Consider the following 19,239-nt stretch of genomic DNA (forward strand, 5'->3'; position numbering starts at 1 on the left):
CCTTTATGCAGGGTATCCTCGAAGTGCAATGTTTTTCTTGTCTTTTCCGTCTCCTAGCAACGGAATTTGAATACACACGCACCATGCAAAATGATTAGATCGTGATTCTTTGAAATTGTGTTATTGTTTTAATTTGTTCGAAAGCACTTGCTTGTGTTTTCTCATTATAATTGACCTGCTGTATATATTTTTTAAATTTATCTGATACCATGCTGATACACTTTCTATATTGACCATATATGTTTATTTTGTATATCTTGTGGTTATACATTAATTAATGTACCGATCAAGTAGCAATGTATGATGAAAGTATCGATGTCTCAGATGCCGAGGAGGTGGCTACTCCTCCTTCTTCAGTTAGTGGTTCTCGTAGACAGGAGGTATTTACTATTATTTTTAGATCTTCTATTGAAGCGTTAAACTATATGCATTATATTCATTCAATATTCCTAATTTACTGTGATTGCAGAAAAGTGTTAATCATGAAAAAGTAATTAATAACACAGCTACAATAAGACGTCATAGTATGGTTGGAGACGGCAACCACAGACCAGGTAGTTCAGATCGGTCTGACAACACTGATGATGATGATGAAGATGATGATGATGTCAAGGCTGCACATCTTGAAGGGTAACATTAGGTTTCTGTTAAAACTTAAAACTTATTACCTGACTTATATTGATGTTTTAATTTTTTTTACTTTCTGAAGATCCTATGACCCACAAGAATTTGCACACCTCCCTGTTACCTCAGAGGTCAAAGAACTGTTTCAGAACATTACCAGGTATATTTTGTTGATCAATTAGTAAAGTTAAAATGCCGTTTAAAAATGTTTAACTCTTCTTCTTTCCGATTCCAAAGGTACACACCCCAGAAAATAGATCTTGACTTTAAACTACGGCCTTTTGTGCCAGATTTTATACCTGCTGTGGGTGATATTGATGCCTTTCTGAAGGTGCAACGACCAGATGGAAAAACTGATGGAGTTGGATTAAAAGTTTTAGATGAGCCATGTGCAGCTCAAAGTGAACCTGCTGTGCTACATTTGCAGTTAAGAGCACTAACAAAACAATCATCTGCGAAAGCTGTGGTAAGTTGAACATGATTTGGTAAAGGTTTTGAGTGCCTTCTGGAATTCCCTTCATCTATATCTCCTCAGGTTGTGAAACAAGTGGAAGATGCCGAAAAAAATGGAAAAGCTATTGAGAAGTGGATTAAGGATATTAGCGACTTACATCGCTCAAAGCCACCACCAACAGTTCACTATTCAAGGTAAAAAGTAGATGTAATGTGTAAGCACAATAAAGAACTATGAAAAACATTATTTTTTAAAAAGCAATTTGGTTGTGTATTACAGGCCTATGCCAGATATTGATAACTTATTACAAGAGTGGCCACATGAAATAGAAGAAAAACTTAATCAATTTGGTCTACCCACTGCCCAGTTGGACACCACCTTGACGAACAGCATTGATATTATATGTGGTAATGTGCCTTAGAAGTTTCCCCTTGTTATTTTATACATTCCAGAAAATATTCTTCAATTGTACAATATACAAAGTGTACATTACCGGTGCAAGTCTGAGATTCTCGAGAAACTTGGAGTTGAATGCCAGCTCCAGAATTTGGCGGGGTTTAGATCGATGGGTTGCCTACCCCTCAGGCGGTAGCTCCTCAGCCATTCAATGTAGGAGGACTTCCCTTATATTTTGATAATTTATTGTAGAGCCTAGAGCTATTAATATTTGATTTGGATTTCGGCTTCGTGCTTTTGGATCTCATTGAACAATTCTCATAGGGGCGCCATAATCAGGGCATAATAGCCACCGAACCGTGAGGTAAGCTATTGGTTGCCTACCACTTAGGCGGACCAATCCAAGAGAAAAAAGGGCGTAACTCATCTGTATTCGCCCAACCACACAAAAATTACAGCTTGCGAGAGAGGGTGCAGCCAAACCTATAACAAAATCAAGCAATTTATTTTTAAATTTGTTTATTTCACCTGAGTGGAGCAACCCATCGCTCACCCTGGCTCACCACCCAATTCTGGATCTTAAATATTCAACGCCTACTTTCTCTAGGCCAACAAAGGTGCTACCATTAAGGTGCAAACCCTCATGTTGTCATGAAAGTATTCAATGAATAATGAAAAATACAAATACAGGAGGAGTTACCCCATGTCGTGTATGGGTTCAGGAAGTGCAGTTGCACCTAGTTAAACTGAAATACTAATAATGGTTTCTTTTCAATTTCCTTTTTGTTTGCTTGTTTGTTGCAGGACTTCTGGATATACCTGTGTATGAGTCAAGAATTCAGTCCCTCCATGTCCTGTTTTCTTTATACATAGCAGTAAGAAATGCCAGAGGAAGTGAAATAAGTTAGCTAGCAAGTTATCATGTCATCATATATGTCTTTAATTAATAAATAAATAACAATAAAATTAGGGCAGTGTAAAAACCTGTCCAGAAGTAAAATTGTTTGATGTAAAAAAAACAAAAACCAAGTTTTAAAAGTTATTTAAAAAAGAAAACAACATTGATACCTTTTTTTATATCAAGAATTTTGATAGAAATTTAGAAACTAAGACTACACTTTGGAAAAGAGGAAGATGTCCTTGTGAAAGCATATACAAGAGAGAACAGTACAAGAATGGTTCATCATACAGCAGAAACAAAATATTTGTTTCCCTACACCAATTAAATAAAAAAGCTTACATTTAATACCCAGGTAGGAAAGTGACATTAGGGCTGGGTGAGAATCACCATCTCCAGATATCTGTTTCATCCCCATTCCAATCAATTCATACCACACTATAAAGAAAAAAAAAGAAGGGAAACTACAAGAACTAAATAGAACACACAAAAGTAATGAAAAGAAAAAAAACACTTTCAATAAATAATAAGTACAAAAGTTGTTTCTCTCCACATAAATAGTTCCCTGGCACAATTTAGACCACATACCATCTATAATTTTATTTTTTAGAGAAAGGTTGCTAAAACAAGTTACAATGCAACACAGGAGTACAAGGAATGGGGACATTCTGCCTCTATTTTAAAATTAGCAATACATCAAGCAAGTATTTAACAGCTCTAGGCCTTACAATAAATAATGACAGTATAGGGGAAGTCCTTCATTGTATGGCTAAGGAGGACACCTTTTCAGAAAAGCTAACAATACATATGGAAGTGTATGTACTCCGATATATATATATATATATATCTCTACCATATATGGTAGAATGAGATGTAGAATATATTGTCAGACATTCTTTGCACACATATAGATACAAAATATAAAGCTACAATTATACAACCTCTTTAAAATATCAATAAAAATCACAGTTGGGATGAATTGAACACACAACAACTTAACAGCTTGGTGTTCCAACATAGGTACATATTACAAAACACTAATGCTCATAAATAATACAGGCTAGTTGTGCACAACAGAATCAGCTAAAGGAGGGTGCTTTGCTTAATGAACTTAGTCACAATGCCTTAAGTTTGGTTTCCTAGTCTACATACACTCAATAGAATCTGTCAAGGATCAGCTAATTCCAGTGACACAATTTCTAAATTGCACGAAACCCTTAACAATCAGTCATGGCTACATGATAATATATACACAACCATGTCCAACCCAAAAGCAAAGGCCAACTAAATCCAGCAATATCCTATATAATTTAGGAAATGGTGCTTCCAAAACATTCATCTCGGAGAAAGCTTTTTCTTCCAATTGAAATTTGCTAAGGTGGTTGTTGAGGCTCGGATACTTCCTCCCCTTCAGTGGATGGAGTACTTTCCCAATTAGGCCCACTTAGCAACGAAAGCCTGATGGCGTCAACATAGTCCCGGCCTGCCGTGGTGAGCGTGCCTTCTGCTATTGATGGTTTGATGACCTTGTGCTTCCGCTGTACGAGGTCGAGAATTGCGAATTGCGAAACTCCTGCAGAATCGACACATGGGGATCTCCTCGCAGCATGGACAGATGGGGATGAGGGTGGGGATATGGTATTTGATAGGTGGAGTTCGACGTTGGGGGCGCCATATGATGGAATGAGTCTAGCTGCTGAAGCTGCTGCTGATGGAGATAAGCTTCCACATTGTGATGTTGATGGGCAGGTTGTAGCTCTGTCAAAGTATGATGTTTGGGAGGTGGAGTCTGTGTAGGGCTGCTCGAAGCTGAAGCTGGGACCGATGATAGGACCGCTTCGCAGGGGCTCTTCATCTCTACTTGAACATGCTCTATCACTGTGGTGTCTGCTACTGAGCCAGCGTTCGATTCGGTATCTGTATCGCATTGACTCGAGCGCGTTTTCCGTTTTCCACCTTTTCCCTTTTTTGGGCGCTTCCCAAAATGCTTCAGCTCAAGGTGACGGCGTAAGTTTCTTGATTGACGAATAATGGCATTACAAAGGGGACAGGCTGCTGGTTGCTCAGATACGCCTTTTTTGTCAGCCAAAGTTGAGGCAGCAAGTGCTGCTGCATCAGCAGCTGCTGCTATATCTGCATCTGGAACAAAATTACAATGATTAACACAGAAGGTCTTTCTGATCATACAAAAAAAACTCCTCTACTTTACTTTGGCCACTACTACTTTACAGAAAAAGCATTGAAATAATAACAAAGGCCAGGCAGGGAAGGAGAATTTGTGCCACAGGCATTATAGACTGTTTTCCCCTCTTATATTAATAAAAAAGCAATCACAGGTCAAGGGAGAGGCACTCAATCACTCAAAGAGAATCATTCAAAAGTTTTACAGCACTCTCCAGGTAAGAGTTGATGCCTACCTAAAGACATGTTTCACAGCAGCTCAATCAAATCTCAAAGTGGAGATGAACTCAACACCTGTCACCTACATTATGTCAATGAAGGTACCCTTTACAATTACCATGGAACAAAAATAAAGTCCTGTATGAATGCGCTCTGTGTGATAAGAAAATACAATATGAATTTACAAACTATAGAATGAGAAAAGAGCCACATACATGGGCTACTCCTTAATTTTAGTATACTATCACAGCGAGTTTTAATTGAACACATTGAACACTTAATTATCATATTCTCTACTTTCAGATGAAGAAGGACTATTGATCGCATGAATAATTTCGGGTGGACCAATGTAGGGTCTACAAATTAATTCTTCAGGTTCAGAGGATTCCTCCTCTTCACACTCTTGTTTAATCACATTATTCTGATCTTCAAGTCTATTGTCATTGAGACCACTAACAAGACGAACACCACCCACAGTTGACAATTGGGACAAGGCAAATTTTGGTGTGCACTCTGTTTGTTTTTCACCCCCCAAATCACATAGATCGTGATGCTCCGAAGGAGTCCGAAATTCTCCCACGTGATATAAATGGGGAATGCGGAGTTTGCAGCTTGTGAACAGATGACGACGTAGATTTCGAGCCTGACGAACGGCCGTGCCACACAGGGGGCACACACCTGGCTGGTTTGAGCCCCCCTGAGATGCTTTCACCAGCAGAGAATACACTGTGAATGGACACAACAGACTTAACATACACACTAAAAAAAAGTTAACACCACTCACACAAAGATGCCATGATACTCTGGATGTCTGGTAAAAGCAATATTTTCATCCAGGCACAAAATCCTTCCCTTGGCCAATCAGCTCTTTGACTAACAAACTCAAGTTTAAAAGGGGGAGAAAAGAAGAAAAAGCACATCAATTTATCTCAGAATTGTAGTCTGAAAATTGAGTGGTCTACATTTATCCATTAATTTATAATAGTAGCAAAAATAAAGATAAGCATCTAGACAAAAACAGAAAAATACACATGCAATGCAGACAAATAATTTTATCTGAAAAACAAACAGTTGTGGGATGTTAATATTTACCAGCATTAAATAATAGCATCTATTTTTTGTCTCAAAGAAATTATTTTTATAGTGTGACAAGGCAAAATAATATGAGTTCAAGAATAGATAAAATGTTGCTATTTAGATAATAACAACAATTTTACTTTGCAATGACTTTTAATTATGATTATGAAGATGTAAAATGTCAGAGGGAAGAGTCGCATTGCATCTGGGTTGAACTGAATTTGAAAAAACATAAGTGAGTTTATTTACTTACATGAGTCTTCTTTGTTGATTTCTTCATCCTCATTCATTTCTAAATGGTGTGGAGGTATCATAGTAGACTCATCCATACATAAAGGCATATGTCTAGCTGCTTCTAGAGAAGCTGGGGGCTGATTACCAGTGACCCCAATACTCTGGTCCTGCTTCCCAGAAGTTATTGGCACTGGCGTTGGGCACATGGAGACTGAAGTAAGAGTGCCGACTGATTGCTTCTGAGGTTTTTGCCCTGAGTCTGCTAAACCTGAATTATTAGACTTTACAACTTCTTGTATTGTTTGGCTCACTGAAGACTCAGTTGATATTGTTTGGGTGGCAATTGTATTTGTTTGAACCTCTTTGAGAGGACCTTCTGAATCAGATGTCTGAATAAAATAAGAAAAGGTTACAAATAGGTGAAATTCAGAATCCAATCAACCTCAAAGAGCTTGAATTGAACCATTATCGACAACTTACATCATCATCAGAATCATACTTTCCCCATTTATCATGAGGGGCATCACAGCAATCACTATATCTCCGTTTTTTCTTTTGTTTGCTCCTGGGTGGTTCTGAGCCCATGCTGACTGTATCAAGGAGACCTGATTTGGTTGCTGCAGCTAGAGATGCAGCACTGACTTTTTCACCTTCTTCAGTTGAAGCAGCCAAGGCAGCTTCTGCCTTCTCTTGATCCTCTGGTTTCTAAAAACCCAGTTTTATTTGTCAAAATTGATAATAATGCAACATGATTAATTAAAATTACCAAACATCTAATTAAACAATACTAATTGATTGAGTATTCAGAAACAGAAAAGTTGCTCTAGAGAATTGAATGAAAAGGTGAAAAGTAATTATCTTACCTCTGCAGTGATTGAACCCTGAACTAGACCTCTTATCTCGAGAACATGGGCTGCCTGAAGTAGGGCCGTGAGTTCTGAAGGGCGAACTGCCACTTCTCCAGTATAGACAAAGTCAAGAACTTGCTCTAATTCACGGGCACCAATACCAGCTAAAAGTATTACAGGATGCTGGCATGGTGTAATCTAGAACAAGAACATGTTCGTAGAAACTTTGTTTTTAAAAATATTTCTAGGTAATTTTTGCTTACAGAATTTTTTGATAAAACTACATAATGTAGTGTACGTACCTTCAGCAGCTCTAGAAATAAGGAGCTAGCCGCAGATAGGATGAGTTTGTGAGCAGGAAATGTTTTCCCTCCTGCAGCAAGAGTAACATCCACAAGGTCTCGTCTGGAGCGAAGTCCCTTAACAGCAAGTCTCAGGGAAGAATCAAAGTCATTCCATCCCAGGTTGTAGAGTTGTGTTGAGCTCCCCATGGTTGTAAGCCAGTTCTGTTAACAAAGTGAACTTTGTTAGACAAAGTGCCTCCCATATGCTTCATTCCACTTAATTTACCCAAGATAAATGTTCCTCTTAGCCCATTATAGATCAAAACCATTGCTTCTTTGCTATTGGTCAAAATGATTTCATTCATCATGACAGAATTAAGAATTAAATCTTATATAAAAGCCCAGTTCCCACTCAAGGTAAGATCTGTCGGTATGAGCAGATAGACAAGCTGAACCAAATTAGCTTTTCTACAGCTAGTGTCCATTAGATATTTTCTTTACTGGGATTAAAATGTCATGAACCCAAGTTTGAAAAGGACCATAATAAAATCATGGTTGAGATGAATGAGCCCATGCAGACATAGGTAAAATGAATGTAATTACTAGCGCAATAAAAAGATTTGTGAATTTCACGCCTTTGAAAAGAATGGGAATATCTTACATGAGCTCATTATGGAAATAAAAAGTTAAAATAGACAAATCAAAAGTTATGCTCATTACAGAATATTTATTATAGATATACAAAAATACACTTCCCATTGAAATGCGCCTAAATCAGAAGCTTGGTTACATTCTACCCATGCAAAACCCTTGAAATTATTAACTCACACAGTCAGAATCGACAAACAAAAAATTGAAAAATGAGATTAGATTGGCATTTAACTACAGGACAACACATTTTCAAATTATGCATTGAAGGATTTCATAGATGAGTTACATTCTAATCTAAATATGGAATAGAGCTGACTACATATAATAAGCTATTGATATAAACATGTGAGAAGCCAATTGCCATTCACTCCAAGGAGAGGGTGCTTCACCTCAAGCTTTCATCCTTCTTACATTTAAAACACCGTGCTCTCACCAATTCTTTAGCAAAAAAAAAAGGAAAAAAAAGAAAGGAGCTAGAGAATAGAAAGCCACACAGATACATCTAGAATATATAAGAGTAAAGTAAGTCATGGCTTAGTATGTTTGATTATTTATATTGAATACTGCGTAAGTAACAAATTTTCTTTTAAATAAAGACTATAGGGATACACACACAAAATCATTAGTGCTATGGGTTCATTGCTTTGGGAAGATAATTAAACCAAACAAGTCATTCATATTGATCGGATAAACACACTTAGTTTCTTAATACTGAATGGCTTCAGGACAAATCTTGGAGATTTTAATATAAATGAAGCTTTCTAACCATGAAAAGCACATGTTCCTCAGCAATAAAAAAGCAAACAAGAAACAAAACAGAACCTTTACCAAGTCATGATGCAGATCATGTACAAAATATGAAATCACTTCATATACTGCAATGTTTAAATCAAAAGGGGAAAAATAACATGTTATGATTGAAACTATAGTTTCCCATTAAAACACAAAACAATCTCACATTTTGAGGGAGGTCCTTGGAACCAATAGTGGACTAAATGAAATTAAGACAACATAGACATATAATTTTGTTAACATTAAAACAAAGTCAAACTTTCAAATGTGAGATGAGCGGTCTTTGTCAAATAAATGTTACCCTACAATTTCCGGAGATGAAACCTATTATCAAACAGGACAGGGATCTCTCTTAAAACAAGTCAACAGCTATTACAGAAATAAATATGACAAGGGACAAATCACAAACCAATTTCAAGATGAAAAAAAAAAGCTTCAATAACGTAATTAATTAAATTTCACCTAGCCTCCACTCCAGCTCATAACGTAAACATACTCTTACTGTTGGCACCCACTTTAGAAGCAGTGTCTTTGTGGCTTTGATAACTCATAACCATCTTAGGAGGAAGGGTAAGCCTGCTTTTGAGCCTGCGCCCAATTTCCATTATGCTAGTACTGTGGTTGAAATCCGCAGTCCAAATACCGATCTTGTCAGCTCGTGCGCGTACGTTAACCACAGCCCCGCAAATCTCGTCGCTGTACTCGTCAAACGCCTCTCCCACCATGCACAGCAGGACTTCCAGCCAAAAGCGGTCCAGCTCGTTCATCTTCTTCTCCACGTTGAGAAGCCAACGGCCGCCCTGCTTGTTAGCGTCGTCCTCCCACATAGGCCGGACGCCCTTTTTGAACAGAGAGTAGTCGCAGCCCATGCTCAGCTCGCTGGCCATCTTGATGTGGTTGTACAGGCTCCAGAAGTCCTCCACCGTGTCGAAGCTGGTGATCTCGCGCTGGTTCTCCTCCCAGGACTTCTTACGGTCGTTCTCGTAGAACCAGAGGGTCCAGGTGTTGTGCAGCGGGTGCTTGATGAGAAGCTCCCCAGACAAATCATCCCCTTTGGCTTGCTGCTGCTTTTCGTCCGTCGTCTCTTCCACTTCGTCCGCCTTATTCCCGGCCATCACTAAGCTATGGGGGTCAAACAATCAAAACTTGAAAACTTGCCTTAGCTGTTCGATTTTCGCTACGATGGGGTAGCGGAAAGGGATAGATAGCGGTAGAAATATCCACACAAAACGAGGTCAATCAATTGACAGAAAAACGAAACGGCTCTAGCCCCGTCCCTCGCCGAGTCTCTCCTCTCCCTGTCGCGACTGGCGACGCGATGGCGCTGGGGTACGTTCCCTACTCAACCCACTTTCAGTGTAAAGCGTTCCGTTCCACCCGGTCGCTGCGAGGTCGTTGAGCCCGCTCGGCCGCGCCTAACGGAACTTTTGTGTGTACGTGGCGATGTTGGCAACGCCTCTTGCCTCGCACACGAACGTCGCCACGTTGGTAGCGCTCGTAACAAAGAAGCGGCGCGTTTTTTTCAAGCCAACCATAGCAACTGCAGCACTCCAAAGAGAAACTTGGACTTGCGCTGGGTGAAAAGGACTAGAAGCATTTGCAGCGCGTCACCATTGCACGCGGATTCTGAATCTTTTAGTTGCTCCTCATGGATCGAGAGTCAGTACTGCATTCACTCATATCAGGTAGCTCCGGGCGCAAACGCTTGTGCCCGAATGGCATTCCCCTCTCTGCAGGGCGGCCGCGGTGCGAGTCCAGGCCGCCGCCCGGGGAATGGCGGTCAGGCGCGCGGAGGCGAGACGCCACGCCGCGGTCACTGTCATCCAGCGCCTGTGGAGAGGCCACGCCGCCAGGAAGGAGGTCAAAGCCATCTTGCAGGTCGGAGCCTCCCCCCCCCTCCCCCTTCAACCCCCCTTTCCGCACGAGAAGCCCCACGGGCCCCACGGCGCGATCCTCGCACTCGCACGAGAGTCAAGAAAGTGTCATTCTGGTCGGGTACGGCGTCACTTTCTTTTTGCTCTAGGGGGACATCGCGAACCTCCTCCTCCAGATCTACCGGCGCGCAGCCACCAGGATCCAGGCCACCTGGCGTGGCTACTGGGTGAGGAAGAGGGTGTTCTGCTACCGCCTCTACGTGGACTGGCAGGGCCGCTGCTTGCACCGCGGCCGGACCCTTATGCAGGAGATGCTGGTAGGGAGTCTGGGCTGCTGCCCTTCTGGCTGGGACAGATCGGGGCGTGCTAAAAGAGGCCAGACTAGCCAGCTAAGTAAACCCATTGCTCTCCAGCACCAAAGAGAGCTGCTCCAAGAGGAAGATCGCAATAAGGCCGAATCGGAGGCAGAGAAATGCTCACAACTGGTTCTACGTAAATTACATCACCTTGTTTCAACCAAATCAACTCCTGGAGTCTTCAACTCTCCCAGAAATCCGTAAGTTGGGATGGTCAATATTAAGGGTTTTCACTAGGGGGCAGAAAATATCCTTTTGTCATCTGGTTAAAATGATGCTAATCTTCTAAATAGGTCTGTCAAAGCAGTTGAAGATGGTCTGCGGCAACTACGATTCCACTCGATGCCTTCCTCGGTAGGTAGATCGTATTTAGGAATTCTGCAGGAACATATAAAATCAACACTTGAATTGTTTTTGTTTCCTTTCCCATTAAGGTCTCTACCAACAATGGGTTGGCTGATCAAGTTAGAGCCCTAGATTGGGAGGCAACTCGAAGTAGAAAGCTGTCAGTTCAAAGGGCTCTTCACCTTCCAGAGACCTGGAAAACTCGATTACGGAGTTTACAAAGTATATCTACATGAGAGCAGCAAAACTTTCTTGACAATCTGTTGCTGGAGAGCAATAATAATGACTGATAAAGACCAAATTGAACTTCAAAGTGTTCCAAGCAAGACAAAAATTCAGGGTGGGAATTGCATTACAAATCATTGTACGGTCAAAAACTGTGTTATACATAATTTGTTTATTACTGAAGACAAGTTAGTTTGCCACTAATGCAATATGTTCATTAAATCTCCATACACAAATGTAAAATTGCCACTATAAATAAATATAAAATATAGAATGTATGTAATATAACTCACACAAGTATATGCTGCATCCTCTTTAATTTATACAAGCCCACAGTCTTAAATTTAAGAATTCATAGTAAGAATGCAAAGGGTACGAGAAATTTAACAAAGGATACAACTTATATCTGTGTAAGAACAAAATCAAATAAAAGGATTCTTCAAAAAACAATAAATTAAGATAGATAGAAAATTTCATTGTGTGGGTTGCATCAATGTTGAAATAATGGCACGATACAAAAGTTCCAATTTAAAAAAAGGGAAGGTCATAGTATGTTTTATGAGTTTTGGAAATTGAAGCTCCGAGACTATCTAAGAGCAAAGAAATTTTGACACAGACAGTCCACATGGACTTTTTTGAAAATTCTTAGCTAAATACCAATGGTATCGGAAAATTTTAAAATGATATTTGGTTTTGCAGCAAAAGCAGAGTATTAGTATAAAAGTCTAACAATACAAAAATCACAGGACAGTCTATTTCCCTCTACTTATCACAATGGTACCACCCATTTCTCAAGAGCAAATAACAATATGGGCGATTTGCATTTTAAATGGACGGATAGCAAAGTGCCTCATTATTTAAATGGGAATGTACCTTTGTAGGGTTTTTGATACTGCCTCGGTCATCAAAAACTCTAATACCATATGTACAAAGATATTGATAGGGATTTTTAACCATACCACAAGCAAGGTCATATGAATACTAAAAATTCTAGCTTACAAATATGAGAGTCAAATATGATTCAACAGAAAGAGGAAAGAACGTAAAAGTCCTCGTCAAAACAATCTTCCATAAAATCTTAGTAAAGGGCTCAAGACACAAAAAAGTAACCATCAGGTACCAGTCAGAAGCTAATGATATAAAAATAGGGTAAAGTCCCCCAAATTGAGTCTTTTACAAATTTGTCTAGGCAATACAAATATAAACTCTCTACCTATTTGAAAAGATAGCATCAGTGTATGTACTGTTTATGAAGCTGGGTATAATACATAAATGCAGGAATTGGAACAGAATAGTAACAATAAAGCTGAATAAAATAACACTTATGGATACAAGTACAAGTGGCCACAATATCTAACACTACATATTTTGTTTGATGTACGTATATACCATATTGAAAACTGAAAAGGTTTGGAATAAACTCCTTCACTCAAGAATGCTTCTCTTAAGCATAATCCATGGCACAACCAAAAGAATTCCTCCCACCAAGTAAGTTGTAGAAGACCCAACACTCCAATATGCTGTAAAATTAATAAAGTATTCAATAAGAAGGATTTCTTGAGTCTGTTTCAATATACTCTGACTAGAAATATCAAAACTTACCGACAGAAGCCACAATGGGCCCAGAAGCTCGAGCTAGTGCCCCAAGTGATCGAAAAATGCCCATAACTGTTCCTTTTTGATGGTCTGCACCAAGTCTTGATACCAGAGTGGTCATGCAGGGAACAACCATTGCTGTAGCTAAAACAAATGATTCAATTAACAACAGTGAAACAATTAAGGACAGGAAACTTCTCTATTTATAATGTTTCAACTTACAAACAGCAAACAGGAATAATCCAACATAAAGAAGGACTGGAGTAGAAGCTAAGCCAACACAGATGAAAGAAGGTATTATCAAAAGCAGACCCTATGGACAAAAAAAAATGGTTAAATGCAGGCATAAACAGGACATGTGAGAAATAAATACAAAGATGCCTACAAGGACTGCTGTAGACTTTGTTCGTGATGGTGGTACACGCCTCACAAATGATCCTTGAAGAACAGCCATAGTTAAACCAATGGCAAAAAACATCCAACCCTGCTGCATTTTTGTGTATGAAAATTTGTGGTGAGTGAGGAAAGTTAAAGTGAACTCTAAACCAGAGTAGAGGAATAAGTACATGAAATACACCACTCCAAGACGCTGGAGTTCCTTCAGATCTGAAATTTGTTATTAAGAGAATGAAATATGTATTAGATAAATAAAATTAAAATCAAGTTCTTTCAGCATAACTGCATATTATCTTTGATAGATCAATACGTACCAGAGCTGGGAAGGTCTTTCACTGCAGTAAACCGAAACAGATCCAAAACATAAATATAGGAGGCAGCTTGGGACAAACTATTTGCTACAGATTTAGCACGTTTCTCCTAAAAGAAAATTCCCAATTATAATAAAATATGCATTACGTATTTACAGTATGTGTCTTATTGTTGGTACTGGAATACTGGCCTCACCTTTGGCAAAGTTTCCTTAAAACAAGCAGTAACAAAGAGAATATCTGCAATTGCTAAAGAGAGAGCAAAAGTAGCAGGCCACACAAACCAAGCTCCTGTTTGCGCTTGAGCCCATTTAGCAAATAGAGCTCCAATAACAGGTCCAACGATGAACCCAATTGAGAAAGCAATACCTACAAGGGCCTAAAAGGAAAAGTTGAAACAATTTTTTTTTTTGTAAATAATTTAGCACATAGAAAAGAGAACAATTGCAGTTGAAAAATGTTTAAAGTATGATACATACCATTCCTACCCCACGAGCTTTGTTGCTTGACACATCTGCCATGATAGACATTGAGAGAGATACATTTCCCTTACTTAGTCCTCCAATGAAACGAGCCATGACAAAGAGGATGAAGCTATGAGACACTGCCCATAATGCATATGAAAAGGCAATACCAACCTAAAGCAAATAGTAAAATTTCTTAACAAAAATCTACAAAAATGGGATGAATTAAAAATCTAGACATACACTCTTATCAAAAAGAGATACTTTACCAAACACGTGAGAAGCACTCTTCTACGCCCATAGACGTCAGACAAACCTCCGACAACAGGGGAGGCAACAAACTGCAAATAGCTGAACATTGATCCAAGAAAACCTAACAGAAAAATGCTTCATTAATAATAATACTTGGTTTTTACAGTTATTTTATGACAAGATACATACCACCAAAGAGGACAGAGTTAAACTGGTCAGGAGCACCAACAAAAGTTTGGAAGTACTTGACAATTCTAAGAATCCCTTGGTAAAGACCATCTGGCCCATCATTTTTATGGTAGTGGTCAAGCAATGAGGGGAAAAGAGGTAAGATCATTGTAAATGCTAAAAGATCCAAGAGAAGGGAGAAAAACACAACATACACCTAAAAAACAACAACAATTTATTTTTAATAAGAACTCCACATTTTTTAAAAAGAAATAAATCTCACAACTGCTTATAGTTTACTTACCATTGGATGAGTTTTTTCAGTTTGATCTTTCTCTTTGTCTCCACCATTCTTGCTTAAGGCTTCATTTACTTTGGAGTTCCCATTCACAATTTCATTACAATTATGATTGTTAGCAGAAACGGACCTCTTTGTGAGGCCCTTTCCAGTTGAAGGTTTTTTTTCCTCCATCAGCAATGATTTCTCACTCTTTTCAAGGAAATCAGCTGGGATTGTTTTCTTGATTGTTGTAATAGAAGCCCCATTCAAAAGAAGTATATCATCATTCAAGACTCGAGTTGAAGATCTTGTCTGGACCATGTTGTTTCAGCTAGAAAATTTATAGGACAGATGAAAGACAAATTGAGGTAAATGTGAAGGTTTATATTACATTTATAGCTGCTGTCAATCAAATAGAGCAAGTAAGAAATGCTAAACACATGGCTGTACTTCATAGAATGGCTGTATACAATCTATACCAAGGGGAACAACCACAACAAATAACACACCAGATAAGGTAAGAAAGACAAAACTTTTGATAAAAAAGCAAAAACTGATACACACTGTTTACTTTAAAAACAAAACAGATAACAGACTAACAGCCCAGTGAGAAGCCTCGACGTAGACGCCAATATAGATGCTTATGTTAAAAAAATAGATGTTGCTTAGTCTTTCCACATCTAAACGACATCCAACCGCCATTAATATTATTTCTTACTGGGAAGTTTTCCCTGAAAGAGCAGTTAAAAGTAATTGTGCAGTGGAAAACTTACTTTAAATAACACAAATAGTGACAAAAATTTTGATTCTCAGAACAAAATGAACTAAGTTTTAGACTTTCTCAGCAGATTCAACTTGAGAGTGACCTCTGTGTCTGTGCATCTGTGGAGGGTGCAGGGAACCAGATTTGCTGATCCGGTTAGCCTACTTTGACAGGCGGGCCGGGCACTTTCTCTTCACCAATTATCGTGTTAGGGAAAGGTATGGCCGCGACAATGTTCGACGAGTGGCACAATAAGAACTGTGAATGTCGTGCTACTGTGATGGGCACGGGGGCTTATCATTCATTTACCCAAGGAAACGTCACCAAATGTCCAAATCCGAGGTTGCAGCAGAGAATAACCCAAGCAGGAGAAAGTGAGAAGTTAACCTAAAACCTGCCGCAATAGAAACGTCCGATACGCTTTAACTCTTCATTCTTACCGTAGAATGTACTTCTTCCACTCGAAACACACTTCACAACGAATGTCATTCATTGACAGCTGACCATGTTGTCAAACAATCCAAAATGTTTACAAATTTGATGTGTACGGAAATATACTCTGGTGACAGTGCCAACATGGTGCCAACAAAAGAATATCGACGAAACAAGAGCACCGCTGTCAAAATGTTCCCCAAGTTAAAAGTAAATTTCAAATTCAAGAAAGTATAGATTGAATTACACTCATCAATTGCAAAAATATTTCTTATTGCTCTTGACGAAATGGAAAATAAAACAAATCTTTTCAATGGTGGCAACATGTAAATACAGGTGTGATGAAAAATTAGTGCAATTTTTTTTTTACTCCCGCGAGAGTTTAAAGTAATCGCTAAACAGGAGATGATGTATGGAAAGGGAAATTTTACCTTCACGACCTTACTCTCTTCACTATTAACTGCAATTTTCCAACCATGAGCGAAAATTTAATTTCCGATGAAACCAATTTCTTTGTTTTACAATTTTCTTTCAAACGAGCGTACGTGTTGATAGTGTTGCCATTTATATTTGAAACAGGTACGCTTACTTGCATGATTAATGATTTCCATATCTTTATTTCTTTTCCCTACCTGCTTTAATACGAATTGCAAGCAACCCCATCGCAAGTAGGCTCGTTAAGAGTCTTGTTGCAGTTAAAACTGACATGTAGTCAGGTCAGATTGATTTGCTCAGTATGTTGTGCAAGTTGAGAGCAATAGATCCAGAAAAAAGCCTATGGCCATAAAAGGTTTGGTGAAAGAATTAGGCTGGTTCTCCAAAATATCTTTGTTGGGCAAGAATTAACAGAAAAAAATAAATAAAAAATAAAAATATGTTTGCAATTAGTAAGTTTTAACTGAGTTGGATGTGATTGAATAAATATAACACAATTTGAGTCTTTGTGATAGTTTTCAAATTTTATTTACATTTGGCTTAGTCACATTAGGTCAGATTTAAACATTTATTAGAGCTGATTTCTATTTTATTTACACACTCTGGTACAAAGTTTCTTTTTAGATGGGGCCTCTACCTCAGGAAAACGTTTTTGTCACATGGGTTGCACTTACGTTTTCCACCCTGAAGAGAACGCTTCTGCCAGAATGACGTCAGAGTGATATAATTTTGAGCTTTAATGTCAGAATATGGTCCTCCCATGCAGGTCTAAGTGACCTCTGACGACCCCATTTTGACTCCATTTTGACTCCGTTTTGACTTTGTGTTCTCACAGGGACATGACCAGTGACCACATAAGTGAAAAAATTGTGACCTTGCCATTCATAAAAGACATCATAATGATGGCATAACAACATTTTCCTGGGAGTCCATGATCCCTTGCTGCCCTTGGTGTATTGTATATGGTCCACAGAATGTCTTGTGGGTTATTCCTGCTATAACTTTAAGCACACACATTTCCTTGCATTTTCTTCACGATTGAGTGTATCTCTCACTACATGAATCTGACCAGACATTCTACCCCAGTCTTCGGACGGACTATCTTTTCAAAGTTATGCCCATGGTTTTGTTGTTAATTTTAGATTGTTCTAAAAAGTTAACTGTACCCATATTTTTTTTTCCTTTTTCCATGTCATTCAGAGAATTTTATACCAACTCTTTAATTCTACAGGCCACTTTCCCAAAATTATGGAAATTATAAAATATACATAGTAGGTATTTATGGTAAGTCAAAACCATGATACATTTTTGAGGTTTCCACAGAGGCAAATTTTGATGGTCAGTAACGTTATGATGGCTAATATTTAAGAGACCCACTTTCTGTGTTTTGATATGTCTACAAACATACAATGTCTGGAAAATTTTGTTCATGTGGACCCTACAGTAAAAAGTTTGTAGAGATTTTCGTGTGGAACACCAAATTGACGTTGCTGTGACGTATACAGCCATATGATTGTTAATGAACAGACAGCAGGAAAAAACAATGTTAGTATTACTAATCCATAACAGGTAAAAAAAAATAATTTTAAAAAATCCAACAAACTATGGACGTTTTTAAAACGACAGGTTTGTGATTCTTGAGTTGCCGCCTCTGGTGAGCTGCGCTTGTCCGCGCGGTGATGAGTCAGTCGAGAGGCTCCGGCCGACCTCCCTCGCGGTGCCGGCTGCAGCCGCAGGCACAAGGCAAGTCCATCACTCTCAGGTCACTCGCACCTCGTGCTCGCACTCAGTCTCTCAGCGCGTGCCGTGGCGGGGCGCGCCGATCACGACTTGCTACCGGAGCGCCACGAGGGTGAGGTAGGGCGCGAGCGCGCAGATCAGCACCCGGGGCAGCAGCGCGCCCCCGGAGCCGTGGTGCATGGCGGCAGGGTGCTCACCTGGAGAGGGACAAAATTCAAAGTCAGTCGCAGAACACGCCGCAGACTCAAATCGACGGTCCGAACACATTGCACGCGAATATATTTTGCTTAAGCCAACCAGATAACTTTGCCGCGAAAGGCATTGCGTGCGTTGTAAAAAAAACAAAACAAAACAAACAACAAAAAAACATGCAGTGGATTTTTGCCCTTTGATGCGACATTTATTACACCGAGCATGAAGCGTTTCCGATCCCAACCAAATGCAACAGAAAACAACCTGCCCACTCCACCTTCCAGTCCAACCCAAGAGCAAGTCAGAGACCAACCAGATTCAGAATAGGACAACCCATCATGTACTAACGACTGGAGCCGCGGACGCGTTCTCAACAACAGGTGTTGGTTCGGGCTCAGACGTGGGAGGGAGCAGACACGGCGTTAATCCGGAGCAGGGTGCGTTTCCTACGGGACAGATTAAACCGAACAAGTTATTTGAGCGACGCCCTTCAACGGCCAAACGAGCCGCACAAATAATAAAGTTGCACGTGTTTCCAGCCCCCCCCCCCTTCCCTGCCTGCCTGCCTGAGGCAGGCCCTCCCTTTCTGCCTGCCTCCCTGCCTCCCTCCCTCTCTCCCTCCCTCCCTCGCAAGACTGCCACGTGAGTGCGGCGCGATTTACTGCAGCGAGCGCAAAAAGGTGGGTGATGTGGCGCGCGTGCATGTTGGCGCCGCGCTGGCACCCCGTTGGCACGCTCCCCACCTGTCCCCC

At 39.7% G+C, this 19,239-nt stretch overlaps 6 protein-coding genes across 18 annotated transcripts in view; 2 read left to right on the forward strand and 4 right to left on the reverse strand.

Moving 5' to 3' along the window:
- The first annotated feature begins 50 nt into the window (after nt 1–50).
- Nucleotides 51–2,499, forward strand: LOC113204379 (intraflagellar transport protein 46 homolog). The gene is made up of 7 exons (XM_026419554.2): nt 51–380; nt 470–630; nt 710–784; nt 862–1,090; nt 1,160–1,272; nt 1,358–1,485; nt 2,279–2,499. The coding sequence occupies exons 1-7, from the start codon at nt 297–299 to the stop codon at nt 2,380–2,382; spliced, it is 894 nt and encodes a 297-aa protein (XP_026275339.1). The 5' UTR covers nt 51–296; the 3' UTR covers nt 2,383–2,499.
- LOC113204372 (transcription factor GAGA) lies at nt 2,391–10,086 on the reverse strand. Of its 2 annotated transcripts, XM_052269370.1 has the most exons (7): nt 9,817–10,086; nt 7,234–7,437; nt 6,947–7,129; nt 6,564–6,788; nt 6,103–6,472; nt 4,790–5,498; nt 4,370–4,511 (listed from the first exon to the last, which is right to left on the reverse strand). In XM_052269370.1, exons 2-6 carry the CDS (start codon nt 7,420–7,422, stop codon nt 5,050–5,052), a joined length of 1,416 nt encoding a protein of 471 aa, XP_052125330.1. In that variant the 5' UTR covers nt 7,423–7,437; nt 9,817–10,086; the 3' UTR covers nt 4,370–4,511; nt 4,790–5,049. The 2 variants fall into 2 exon arrangements, with proteins under 2 accessions (XP_026275326.1, XP_052125330.1); XM_026419541.2 differs by lacking the exon at nt 4,790–5,498 and having other exon boundaries at nt 2,391–4,511; nt 9,817–10,078.
- On the reverse strand, nt 7,923–9,820 carry LOC113204381 (eukaryotic translation initiation factor 4E-like). Its single transcript, XM_026419558.2, has one exon. It carries the CDS (start codon nt 9,771–9,773, stop codon nt 9,138–9,140), a length of 636 nt encoding a protein of 211 aa, XP_026275343.1. The 5' UTR covers nt 9,774–9,820; the 3' UTR covers nt 7,923–9,137.
- Nucleotides 10,087–10,160: 74 nt separating the features above from the next.
- LOC113204380 (spermatogenesis-associated protein 17-like) lies at nt 10,161–11,746 on the forward strand. 2 transcript variants are annotated; one of them, XM_026419556.2, is made up of 6 exons: nt 10,163–10,317; nt 10,395–10,536; nt 10,682–10,849; nt 10,946–11,088; nt 11,182–11,242; nt 11,323–11,746. In XM_026419556.2, the coding sequence occupies exons 1-6, from the start codon at nt 10,307–10,309 to the stop codon at nt 11,467–11,469; spliced, it is 672 nt and encodes a 223-aa protein (XP_026275341.1). In that variant the 5' UTR covers nt 10,163–10,306; the 3' UTR covers nt 11,470–11,746. The 2 variants fall into 2 exon arrangements, with proteins under 2 accessions (XP_026275340.1, XP_026275341.1); XM_026419555.2 differs by having other exon boundaries at nt 10,161–10,317; nt 10,682–11,088.
- On the reverse strand, nt 11,612–16,293 carry LOC113204373 (major facilitator superfamily domain-containing protein 10). 5 transcript variants are annotated; one of them, XM_026419546.2, is made up of 11 exons: nt 16,129–16,293; nt 14,950–15,256; nt 14,667–14,862; nt 14,495–14,598; nt 14,241–14,399; nt 13,958–14,140; nt 13,765–13,870; nt 13,440–13,660; nt 13,277–13,367; nt 13,061–13,198; nt 11,612–12,978 (listed from the first exon to the last, which is right to left on the reverse strand). In XM_026419546.2, the coding sequence occupies exons 2-11, from the start codon at nt 15,244–15,246 to the stop codon at nt 12,884–12,886; spliced, it is 1,590 nt and encodes a 529-aa protein (XP_026275331.1). In that variant the 5' UTR covers nt 15,247–15,256; nt 16,129–16,293; the 3' UTR covers nt 11,612–12,883. The 5 variants fall into 5 exon arrangements, with proteins under 5 accessions (XP_026275331.1, XP_026275329.1, XP_026275330.1 ...); XM_026419544.2 differs by having other exon boundaries at nt 16,087–16,275; XM_026419545.2 differs by lacking the exon at nt 16,129–16,293 and adding an exon at nt 15,998–16,015.
- Nucleotides 16,294–17,052: 759 nt separating this feature from the next.
- Nucleotides 17,053–19,239, reverse strand: part of LOC113204377 (zwei Ig domain protein zig-8-like) — a 197,039-nt gene continuing 194,852 nt past the window's right edge. For 4 of the 7 annotated variants that reach the window (XM_026419550.2, XM_026419549.2, XM_052269372.1 and 1 more), the window contains 2 exons: nt 18,836–18,933; nt 17,053–18,492 (listed from right to left, as the gene is read on the reverse strand). In XM_026419550.2, coding sequence (XP_026275335.1) covers nt 18,433–18,492; nt 18,836–18,933 — 158 coding nt within the window. In that variant the 3' untranslated portion in view covers nt 17,053–18,432. Of the gene's footprint in view, nt 18,493–18,800; nt 18,934–19,239 lie in introns of all 7 variants that reach the window. The other 3 variants (XM_052269374.1, XM_026419553.2, XM_026419552.2) reach the window with 2 other exon arrangements.

The sequence above is a fragment of the Frankliniella occidentalis genome, unplaced genomic scaffold (genome assembly GCF_000697945.3).
Source record: "Frankliniella occidentalis isolate FOCC.00 unplaced genomic scaffold, Focc_3.1 Scaffold90, whole genome shotgun sequence".
Taxonomy (NCBI): Eukaryota; Metazoa; Arthropoda; class Insecta; order Thysanoptera; family Thripidae; genus Frankliniella; species Frankliniella occidentalis.